This window comes from Vanacampus margaritifer, chromosome 10, assembly GCF_051991255.1.
Source record: "Vanacampus margaritifer isolate UIUO_Vmar chromosome 10, RoL_Vmar_1.0, whole genome shotgun sequence".
In the NCBI taxonomy this organism is placed as follows: domain Eukaryota; kingdom Metazoa; phylum Chordata; class Actinopteri; order Syngnathiformes; family Syngnathidae; genus Vanacampus; species Vanacampus margaritifer.
The window spans coordinates 7,142,768-7,155,473 of record NC_135441.1 but is presented as its reverse complement, the minus strand read 5'-3'; the positions used below and the strand labels follow the sequence as shown (position 1 = coordinate 7,155,473).

The window sequence follows — 12,706 nt, the reverse complement described above, 5'->3', positions numbered from 1 at the left end:
GCACTTTAAGATGTGTGTCTGAAATGCCGCTCTACTCAAAGTTACTAATTTACTCATTTTCTCCCAAAGGTGTATAAATATGTTCTATTTTAAATTTTACAATGCTCCCAAAGACATATTTATCTGTTTTTCTTTTAATACTAGAGCATTTGATGCAGCCTCTGAACTGAAGAGAATGCTTGAAGCAATGGTAGTTATTACAAAAGCGGCCAACAGGTGGCAGCAGAGTATACGAGATCAACCAGGGCTATGTTGCAACAAGATCCTTTTGCCTCTGTTTTCAACAGCTTTGTGAATAATGATGAAACTTAGTTATATTCTAATGCTAATTGCTGCAAAATGGAAACAGATACAAATATATATATTTTTCCTGATGAAAGAAGAGACTCTAATCTTTCTTTTGGTAGGTTCCATGTTTTTTTTTTTTATAGCAATAGAACACAATATTCTGTGGGCCTTGCAAAATCAGACAAAATACAGTAAACAGCCAATAGAAAAGGGGGTTGCTTCAGTAAAAATTGGCTGGGAGTGAATAAGTTAAGGTAATAAAGATTCTTTTTTTTTATTGAAACAGTACAGTACTAACAAATCGAAACCCTATCACATGTTTTGTTCAACCATGGATTTTTGGTGACCAACTTTAAACCGCTTCATCCACAAACACGGTGTATGTTTGACTACTGCAGATGGATTTGTTTTGGTGTGGTTGAGGTGGTCAAATTTTTTATCGCTCTCCAATCGTAAGTCGCACACTCCCCAAACACAGCGGGGCTTAAACAGAGCCGAGGATGAAATGCGACTGCTCGATTGTGATAAGGCTGATTGTGCTCACTTAGCACAGTCATCTCCCATTTGAGCATTTCTCAATTACTGCACACATCCACCCAGCTAAATCTCTGTTAGCATTGTGTCACTGCTGAAAGTGTTTTGGGTTCTCACCTCCAGAACCCTTCCACTTATGTATCTGCTGCAGCCTTCACATTTCACGCCGTACTGGGCGTGGTAGTCCGCCTCGCAGTATGGCACTCCATCTCTGCAACAGAGTATACATTCAAAAAGCTGTTGTTTTATGTCTCAAAAAGTAAGCGGAAACAGTAGAGCAAAATCTCAAAAGTTGAATTCAGTTTACTCTTGGATTTCTGATTTTTCCGATTTGTTGTTTAGACTTCTCTCAGGTAATTATAAAAGCAAGAATGATCTGTTAAAGTCAAAGTGATGCCATTATAAAACCTCTCTTAAACGCTACATGCAATCTTATAGGTAACATTTTGAATTGAAAATTCTTCTTTTCACAGTTATGTGACATGCTTCCGTCACACTAATAAAAAGTTACGGATTATTAAATGCGATCACAACATATTGTATTCTACCTTGGAAGGTAGAATCCATGATGTCATTCACAACTGCGCTGCTTATTTTGCAAACAACAAAAGAGCAAATCACTTGCCCAGATTTAATTATTAGATTCTTGGAGACTTTTATGACCTTCGACTTTGAGACTCGCTTCACAGTATTTTGGTTTCTGTTTGTCTTTTCATGCTCACTTGCTGATGTATTCTCCGGTGAGGACCATGTTGCACGTTTGACATCTGAAGCAGCTCACATGCCACTGCTTCTCCAGCGCCAAGAGAGACTGACCTTGTTTGATCTCTGCTCCACATCCGGCACAGTCTGGACAAAAAGAGCAAGAACAAAACAGAGGAGAAGGAGGAGAGGGGGGAAGGGGGGGCGTCAGCAATGGAACAAAAAGAAAAAAAAAAGAAATGGAGGGAAGAATAGGAGACAGAAACACAAGCAGTCAGATGCAGGTTGTTTTATTTTGTGAGCCCCTTCTGATCAAAGTCAGAAAAAGCTTGATTATTGGCTGTCTATCTTAAGTATTATCCTGAGCCATTATCCTGTGGTCTGTCTTAAGTGTTTTTTTTCCTCGTTCCGATCTAGCCGTAAAAGATGTAGATGTTAAACCTATTCAATCTGAGTGCCAATGTGCATCTGTAACAGCAAGTTCAGCCGAGCGACAGACAATCAAATGGAACGATAGCCAATAAGGAACAGCTTGAAAGCACTGTTGTTGAATACAAAGAGAGGAGAAAATGGTTGTCTTGAGTGTCTATATAAAGGGTCTTCCAAAGCATTTGCAACAATAAACATGACAAGGAGATGAGGTTGAAACCACAATGAGGTACCAGATTAGCCCTATATCACCATACTCATGCCTCTCACAGGTCTGTACTGTACTGTATTGGTAGTATCAGTATGACAAACATCTGGTTTTGGGGTGAACACTAGAGTTGAGCGATTTTGAATAAATAAATAAAAATCCCCAATATTGCATTTGCAATTTTTTGATTTGATTTGATTTATTTGTATCAGGGACAGTACATATTAATAAACATTTCAGTAAATATGCCAGAATTAGCCAAAAGGCAATTTTTCATCTCCAGTCCTGAGACAGATTGTAAATGCATTTATTCAAGGTCTTTTTTCCATGAATTTTCTTCTGTTACAATAAACAATATCAGATTTATTATAAAGAAATGTTTTTAGGTTTACGCTAAAATAAAAACAAATGAACCATGAATTAACATGAAAGAGAGTTTATTTATCGACTTCAATTAGAGTTGTTAACTTACTAAACGCTTTGACTTGCAATCTTTTAAGCATTCACTGCAACATCATCACAAACTGAAACTACCAAGAAAAAGTGGCGTAAACATTAGTCATTAAATCAGATTACAACAATAATGCAAGCAAATCAGCATCATTTTTATTTTTATTTTTTTCTTAGAGCTCAATATTGTTCATTCGGTAATTTTACCGATTTAACATGTCATCATTGCTCTCTTTTTTTAATTTTTAATAAAAATAAAAAAAGTTTTAAATTAATTTTTATTTTGTATGTGGGTGCGAATGTGTATGTGCACGTGCATGTGTGTGTGCGCGTGCGTGTGAGTGTGTATTCATTAGTTCACCTAAAACCTATTAAAAATCCCATACCGTTCACCTAAACCGAATACTTCAGAATCCAGCTAGAGTCGTGAGGTTGTCAGGAGACCCGAGGAAGGATCAAATAAAAGAAAGGAAAGTGAAATCCAGCACCGACCAGACATTACCTACTACCCACCGGGTTACCAACCAGAGTCTTTCATCATCCCCAGATACATCTAAATTCCAACAAATTAGGGAGACCTCAAGAGACCAAAGGAGAGACTGAAGAAAGGAAGGAAGGACAGATGAAGCAGAGTGAGATCCACAGACACCAGCCTCCACCGATTCAACGACCAGAGGAAGAAGCAGATTGTGTTTGAGTTTCAATAGATGCTGGTGTGGTGGATCTGGCATGCATGAAAATCTCCATCAAAGAGGGGAGCCGTCGGCCCCTGCCAGGACAGAGCAAGCGCAATACCTCAGGGCCCCCCAGGCCACGGCAGCGCCAAGGGACAACCCCCGAGCCCCGCAGGGGCCACCGGCCGGAGAGCAAACCCAGGAGCGCCCCCCACCCCATCACGGCCCGTGCCCCCGACCCAACGCAGCAGGATGGGGCACTGCAGGCCCGCCAGGCACCCCACCGGTCTGCAGCCCCCGCTCCCCCCACGACCCCCCGCCCCCCATACACCCCCGCCATCCACCCCAACCAGCCCCCGACCCCCAAACCCCGGGGACCCCCCGTACCCAGGCATCGGTGCCGAAGAGGGGCCAGACAGCGGAGCGGAGAGGGCACCTGCGCACACTTCACCTCCCGCCGCGTGGGGGGACGGAACACCGGTGGCAGAAGGGGAGATGGGGGCACCGGGGGACGGGCGGCACCCCCGAACCCCAGGCCCAGCGGGGAAAGGCCCCGGTCGTCACTCCAGCGTTCTTAGTGAAAGCTAACCCTGTTACTGAGTAACGACTGGCGAACTCTACCCCTACACCTTGAATGTGACCCCACCCAGTGTATATACAAGTGTGTGTTTGTGGTGCATTAAAATTGGGAGCAGGTGAGCCGGAGCAGAGGGAAATGATGACCACGGGACACCCCGGCGGCCCACAGGCCCCGAACCACGTCGCCGGGCCTGTAGCGACGGACCGCGCCGGGGCAAATCAGCATCTTTATCAGTTCAACATTTCATAAAACTATGATATGGGGAGTGCACGTCTTAAGAAGTAAAACTATTCGAGACACTATAAATAATTTAAATATACATACTTGTGTGTGTGTGTGTGTGTGTGTGTACATATATATATATAAATCTTTCATATATATATATATATATATATATATATATATATATATATATATATATATATGAAAGATTTCCCCCCCAAATTGCACGTGTTGTGAATGAAAACTTGCATTGTATTACATGACAATATCAATTGAATTTTATAAATTATTTAGCCCTAGAGGACACTCACAATTATCAGTGGTGTTATCGTTGGTGTAAAACACACATAAGAGCAGTAAGCACACACATGCCAATTTTTTCCTCGCCACATGTGAGGTCTCTCACATTTAAAAAAACGATGTTAAAAATCGGTACGTGTGCCCGTTGCTTAAAGGGATACTTGACTCATTGAGCCATTTTCAACAGTAAGAAGATAATATTTTGTCTACAATTAATGTGATAACTTCATTTTTTTTATGAACAATTAATACCTTTAAAAACTACTTTTGCCACTTGCTGTCAACTGAAGAGGACGTAACCTGTGCTTAGGAAACAGGTCACAACCAATCAAGTCTCAGTTTGCTGAACAAACCCAGAAAACAGGTGAGCCATGATAGGTAATTTCCTATTTCCTCAGCACAAGATGCCATCTTCAGTCGACAGCAAGTGGAAAAAATCGTTTTTAAAGGTATCAATTCTACATGAAAAATAATGAAGTTATCACATCAATTATGGACAAAATATTAACTTTACTTCTGAAAATGGATCAATGAGTCAAGTATCCCTTTAAGATGTTAAAAATCGGTGTGTGTGCATACTGTATTTAAGCTTCCTTGTATAGTCTAACCAATCTGCTGAAGGCCATCTAATCAATAGCTTTGCAAATGTGGTATAATGCTGAGCTCAGCGGCTTCTACTAACCGTAAAACTGCTCAACCTTGATTTAAAGTAAGAGAAAAACAGCAAAAGGTCCATAATACCCCCAACAATAACTATTTCACTCACCTACTGTCAAGAACACTTTGTACTTGTAAGGCATACATTATGTTGTTATGGAGGACATCAGTAGGAGGACAATTTAGATAATGAGGGTATACGTGATGCATGGCTCCTGACTGTCACACTACAGTAAGGAAACGTTAGTTTGTTTCCATTAGGAAAAGGACTCCGGCTCACCTGCTCCCAATTTTAATGCACCACACACACACACTTGTATATACACTGGGTGGGGTCACATTCACCCGGGTGGGGCTGGGTTGGGGTGGATGGGGGGCGGGGGCTGTGGACAGGTGGGGTGCCTGGCTGGCCTGCCGTGCCCTGTCCTGCTGCGTTGGGTTGGGGGCGCGGGCCGTGTTGGGGTGGGGGGCGCTCCTGGCTCCTGGGTTTGCTCTCCAGCCGGGTTGTCCCTTGCCGCTGCCGTGGCCTGGGGGGCCCTGAGGTGTTGCGCTTGCTCTGTCCTGGCAGGGGTCGACGGCTCCCCTCTTTGGTGGAGATTTTCATGCATGCCAGATCCACCACACCAGCATCTATCGAAACTCAAACACAATCTGCTTCTTCCTCTGGTCGTTGAATCGGTGGAGGCTGGTGTCTGTGGATCTCACTCTGCCTCGTCTGTCCTTCCTTCCTTTCCTCAGTCTCTCCTTTGGTCTCTTGAGGTCTCCCTAATTTGTTGGAATTTGGGTGTTTCTGGGGTTGGTGGGGGACTCTGGTTGGTGGCCCGGTGGGTGGTGTCTGGTCGGTGCTGGATTTCACTTTCCTTTCTTTTCTTTGGTCCTTTCTCGGGTCTCCTGACGGCCTCACGACTCTAGCTGGATTCTGAAGTGTTCGGTTTGGGTGAACGGTGTGGGATTTTTCATAGGTTTTGGGTGGGCTGATGAGTACGCCCTCGCACACGTGCACACATGCGCACACACACACATACGCACATGCACATACTCACCCACATACAAAATAAAAATTTATAAAAAAATAAAAATAAAGAGAGCAATGGTGATGACATGTCAAATCGGTAAAATTACCGAATAAACAATACTGAGCTCTCCAGAAAAAGAAGAGAAAAAAAATAAAATAAAAGGAAAAGGACTTGGCTTTGGGTCGTCTTCTTAGACATGATCTACTGGCCTGGGGAGAAGTATGCACGCGTGCAAAGGGGCCACTTCACTCTGCAAACTGTCAGCCATGACACACTGCACTTAACTGTGAAAAACTGCTGCACATCCCGTCTGCTTGCTGCTGCCAAATATATTGGAAGTGTCATTCAATGGTGATAGGGCTCGATCAATAACGCAGAGACTCAATTTCTTATCGGAAAGTGTTCACAAACGGTTTTCTACTGAGTCATGATGCATTTGCTTCTTGTGAGGATATCGGAAATCTCTGTTGTTATTCCACAACTATTTAGTTAAAGTTGTAAGGTGTAATGTACAACTACATTAGCAATGTATAATGCACAGTTTAAATGCCACATCTGCATAACATATTTTTGGAAAGGAAATGAATGAATACAATGTGTAAACCATGTTTTGAGATGCAAAAAAATGTGATGGAAACAGCTACAAATTCAATGTATCTCCTGATTGGACAATAATCCAACCATGGTTATATAATAAACAAAGAGTCATACGACTTCTTATGCACTCTTATATTTGCATTCTTACAAATGACATTCAAGTCACAGAACGGCAGCGGAACAGGCTGCATAAAAAAACAGAGGATTACATTTTGAGGTTGCCCTCTGACAGAGTGATGAACATGCATCTGGGGAGCCATTTGGATTTTGTACTCATGAATGGAGCAATCTGGGTAGACCAATAACTTAGTCCTGCTCTACCATCTTTTGTTACTGCACAGTCAGTGAGCAGGAGCCAGCGTTTTATGCACCCCACAAATGAGTCCATATAAATCACGAGAGCTTTGTTTTGTTTTGCCATCAACGGAGTAGGCTATATTAACTCTTTGACTGCCAGACGTTTTCAGAAAAGGGATGCCGTGGGTGCCAGCCGATTTAAGCATTTTGACTGATCTTTCAAGGTCCACAGAAAATTTTGTGTTTGGACTATGGAAACACACATACTACCAAATGAAAGATTAGACTCTCATCTTTCATCAGAAAAAAAAGTTTGTTTCTACCTTATTCCGTTTTTCAGTAATCAACAATAGAAAATGGTTAGTTTCACCCAAATGCTCTGTTTTGAAACAAAATATGGAGAAATCAAGCTTTTTGGGAAACAATATTATTTCATGCACTCTAGTGAATTTGACACTTTTTTTCCCATGAATGATGCCACAAACACCTAAACAGTGCTTTACTTCTGTAAAACACTACCACCAACAATGAAAAAGTGTTTTTTGATAGCAAAATACGTTTATTTACATTCAACAGTGTAACAATTTGACAAAACAATTTGGCAAACTATTTACAAATGTGTGCAACCGTGGTACTATTTACAATTGTGTGGATGTTTCAAATACAGTTTTTCTTTTTGTGTAACACTCCCCTGCGTGCAAGGGGACGCAGCAGGATTTGCACAACAGATTAGTTTCACTGCGATGGCCCCTTAGCGTGCAGACGCTACACTTTTTTGCTGGCTTTTTTTTCCGGGGAATAGCAAGTATATAGTGCAGTGTGTGTTTGGCCATGTTGCCATCAAGTCTACTCTCAGGATCATGATACGGTGACGTTACAGTGGTGTTACGTCTGGCTTCCTCATGTCCTTCTGTTCCTATACCGGGTGGTAAGAGATGTTCTGATCCATCGTATCCACTCCATTCATGGTGGCATCGTAGTCCAGAACCAGTGTCTTCTCCGTGATCAGACTGTACCCACTCCTCCGATGAATATGCATTGGACTCGTCGTCCGATTGAATGTCCGCCTGAGCGTGCTCGGTTGTGCTCCGCGTTTTCCGGCGTTAGCATCGCTAGCTGCTGAGGCTTTATAACGTGATCATAGCCGTCGCGTCAACACTTCCAAATTCGGCGTCAACCTCGGCGTCACCATCATCATCATCGTCGTCATCAATGTGCTCTTTAGCATTGGTCGATGCTTTTCGTCTTTGAAAAAAATGCTCAAGCGTGAGCTCCTTGCAACCGGTCGCCATTATGGCTTCCTCAGCCATTGTCCCCTCAACACTCTAGCTCCGCCTCACGTCTTCTACTGACGCCTACCCAATCTTGTCCAAAGAGAGTCTTCGCTGCCATCTAGTGCCCAAAAATAGGCATTATACTAACTAGATCTGCTTGATACTTTCAGCACAGCTGGCTAAGACTTTCCTCCACCCGTTTCCCCCCCCCAAAAAAAAATACTTGGTGAACGTCTTTTAACATCTTTGGCGCTCCTCCGTAGGATTTTACTAAACGTCATTTAACGGTTTTGGCAGTCAAAGAGTTAGCACATTACCTGTGTGTTCAAATACAACGTATTCAGCTCATTAGCACTTTTGTGATAGTTGTGGTTATAGAATGTGTATTTGCCCAAGTTGAGATACGTCACATATCCAAGCCAGAATATACACTGTAAAAACGAAAACTGTAATATAACAGAATTTTACATTTCATTTTACAGTTTTTTTCTGTATTTTAAAAATGTCATTTAATTTACAAAAATAAACTCTGATTTAAAATGTCAAATGTAAAATAACATCAAATCACTGTAACAATACTGTATATATAACTCAATTAGAAATACATATATTGTTTGTTAAAATATTGCGATTGGCTGGCAACCAGTTCAGGGTTTACCCCGCCTACTGCCCGAAGCCAGCTGGGATAGGCTCCAGCGCCCCCCGCAACCCTTGTGAGGACTAAGCAGTTAAGAAAATGTATAGATGTTTGTTAAAATACGTTCACAAATGTATCATAATTTCACAAATATTTAATGGAATAAAATGTAAAATTCAACTTTAAAACCCTAAAAAAAAAAAGAAAATAATTTATATTTACCAAAATTTTACAATAATTTCTTTGTGAATTGACAATTTCTCTAATATCTTATAGGTGGTAGCATTCATTGTATTAACACTTATTTTGAAAGGACATCTAATGAGATATACAATATATATATATATATATTAGTTTTTTTTTGTTTTTTTTTTAAAAACACTGTAATTCTCCAGCAGCTGGAGAGCCAGAAAAATACTGTAAAATAAATAAAATTACTTTCTTGTAAATAAAATAGTAATTTTCCATAATTAAAGTACAGTTTTTAACTGTAATTTTAACAAGATTGTATGTAATATAACGGTAAAATATAACAGGGGAAAGCTTGAGAGGATGAATAATATGAAAGCAAAGAATTGGACTCACGGATGCTGCCTCTGCAGCAACTGTATTTTGTCCATATGTAAAATGGCATTTTTGTCATACATTTAGTTAGGAATTTTGTGGTCCTGTGTGGCTCCCCAGTAGTGCTGATGAAAAATTGTGGCCCCCTCCATCATTTAAGTTTGCCATCCATGGATTATTTATTTCCATCCATCGGTTTTCTCTGCGGTTTGTCCTTGGGAGTGTCACGAGTGGCTGGAGCCTATCCAACCTGACTTTGATCAAGTGGTACCAAGTGGGCAGACCCTGGGCTGGCAGCCAGACAGTCACAAAGCACATATAAACAAACAATCGTTCAAAGCTGTTATGATACAGGTTTGCTTGGAGGAGTTAGGACCCAAGTGCAGGGAAGAAAGCTGGAGTACGCAGAGAAAACCCACTCCAGCAACACCTCTACTTGAGCCAAGCCTAAGATTGGAACCCGGGACCTCTCGACTGTGAGGCAGACATGCTAACCATCCTGTCTCATTGTTTATTTTCATTATTTAATTATTTATTTATTTAGAAGTTTCTATCGTAAGATAAAAGATGTGGGATGTGCATACTCAGAAATTCTGAACTGGGGTGGAAGGTGATGAACAGGACTGCTCACACATAATTCAGCGTTCAAACATTTTCAAAGTCAGATCATATCATCATACTTCCACATCAGTAATAAACATCTTGCTACTCTTGATGTTTAGTGTGTTGGCAGTGACAAGTGAATGATGAGTGTGGTAAGCTGCTTCATTCTCACTCGGCACATTGATCTGACAGAAACTTGATTAGCTAAATGTGCTAAGTGATCTAATGGACACATCAAATTAGAGTCTGCGGCGGGTGGCTCTAAACAGAAGGGAGGAAACAAGGCAGATGCTAGACTTACGACTGGGCCCGTGGATTTTGATAGGTTCATTTGCCTTGGCCAGTGAGCGAGAGCACTGCTGGCACACGCAGTCCTTTCCACTGAATGTCACTCTGTCTCCAATGGGGAAAGGTTTACTGCGGAGGTGGAAACAGACAGAGAATTAGAACACTAGCAAGCACACCATTGTGGCTTGCGTGCTGGATCCAAGAATATACCCAGAAATAGCAAAAGATTGCCAGCAGATACAAAAGTGAGTGACTTTACACCTACTAACAGACACTAATTAAGTATAATGAAAATAAAAATACATTTCCAAACATAAAAGCAAGAGTAGTAGAAAGTGTTTTAATGTGGTTAACCAACCCATAGTGAGAAGTTCCAATGCTTTTCTAACATAAAATAAAAGGGAGGTTTGACATATGATTACCACTCCTATACAAATTCTACTACACAACTGTGATTTAATCCTGGCAAGCACTGAGCAAATGTGTACAAAATAAAGCCTTTTTTAAGAAACCAACCAGATATTCAAAAAACACATCAAGTACTTTTTTTATCATTTAGTTTGTTCTTTGTTCTTTGATGACACAGCTATCATCAGCTTGCTGCAGGCCGGCGGTAGCCCACTGGACTAATTCTCAGAAATAGAGAAATTTGTCCAGTGGTGTGACCGGAATCATCTTGTGCTCAATGTGGGGAAGACAGAGGAGGTGTTATTTGATCCAAAAACTGTTGGTGACCACGGGCCAGTCGTCATTAAAGGCAATCACATCAGCCAGGTGGGTTCATACAGGTATCTGGGGGTCCACATTGACAACACACTCAGCTGGAGGGTACACGTTGGAAGTCTCTGCTCCAAACTCCACCAGCATCTCTATTTCCTACGCAGACTGAGGGTCTATGGAGTGGAGCAGAGGATCATGCTGTTGTTCTACCGGGCTGCATTGGAAAGTATCATCAGATACGGCATTGCGGCCTGGTATGGCAACCTGACGTGTGCAGTCAAGGTCACAGATTGCCGGTCTGGTGCGGACTGCCATGAAGATCATGGGGGTCAGGAATCATCCTTCCCTACAGATGCTTTATGAGCAGTCCGTCACCAGACTGGCACAGAAAATTGTTACTGACCCGACTCACATTCTGCATCATGAGTTCCAGCTACTGCCTTCCGGCAGGAGATTCAGGGCCCCCAGAACCAGGCTGAATCACTACAAGAACTCATTCCTGCCGACATCCATCAAATTGCTTAATAACCGACATTAACTAAGTGGTGCAATATATATATATATAGGAGTGTGTGTGTATTATTTATTTTAATTATCTCTCTCTATACTGTTGTTTTTCTTACTGTAAACTACTGCTGCACTTCTTATTTAATTTTGATTTTATCTCTTTCTATTCTGTTGTTTTTTCCTTACTGTAAACTGCAGCTGGACGGAGTCCAGGAAAAAGTTCCCCACGGGGAAAATAAAAGTATATCGTATCGTATCGTATCGTACTTCTGACAAGCAAAGTGTGAATCTGTCTGTCACATAAACACTTAATTTTATTTTCTAAGGGACTGATTGATATACCCATGATGACAGGGGGAGATGAAATAAATTAATGGGAAGCTGAAAGGCTTAGTGAAGACTTTTAAAAGAACATAGACAGCAATAATCCTTTTACTCGGCCGCCAAGGCCTGGAAATGGCGTTAAGACCCAGAAGGAGTAACCAGCAGAGGAGCAGGACATGCTGGGCCCGCCTATGAAGCCACGTCATCTGAAGGTGCTTTTCTATTGGCTGCTGCTGGATGACGTCACTTCTGTGTGGCACACTTTCAAACGTCCTTATTCCGGTTGATATTAACACTGCATGTAATGTTTACTTGGGTTATCGTCTGATATTTACATTTACATTGAAGTGAGGAAACCATGCAAAAAAAAAGAGAGATGTTTTTTCACAGCGTTGTACATAAGGGAGGTTTTAGAGGTTCTGATGAAATACTCTATTGTTAGCCTAATAGCACAATTTAAGTAATTTTGTAAACTTATAATCACAATTTAAATGCAAAAAAATAAACATTTTGCTTTTCTTTATGTATGTGTAGATTCACAGTAATCTACAGTAAGTCATTGTAACCTGCAAAGGTTGAATCGAGGCAAGTGGACTCTTTTTGTTTGATGCCGTGCTATCTTGTTTTTCAAAAAATTTCAAAATTATGCTATCAGGCTTACAATATGAAACGAAACTTCTGCATTTGATGTGGGTTAGCCAGATCTGGAACATAAGGCTTATGTGTTTGTCCATTTGTCCATTTCAACCGTTTCAACATAAACAGAAAGGATGAAAGTCAATCAGAGCTATAGTATGTCAGAGAGCTAATTATTCAGCAAAAGAAATGCTAAGCA

General features: G+C 41.4%; 1 protein-coding gene across 2 annotated transcripts in view; it reads right to left on the bottom strand.

The window, feature by feature from the left end:
- ablim3 (actin binding LIM protein family, member 3) overlaps positions 1–12,706 on the bottom strand; it is a 108,397-nt gene that overhangs the window by 23,063 nt on the left and 72,628 nt on the right. For both annotated transcript variants that reach the window (XM_077577635.1, XM_077577636.1), the window contains exons 4-6: positions 10,334–10,449; positions 1,545–1,671; positions 940–1,033 (exon numbers count right to left, since the gene is read on the bottom strand). In XM_077577635.1, coding sequence (XP_077433761.1) covers positions 940–1,033; positions 1,545–1,671; positions 10,334–10,449 — 337 coding nt within the window. The remainder of the gene's footprint in view (positions 1–939; positions 1,034–1,544; positions 1,672–10,333; positions 10,450–12,706) is intronic.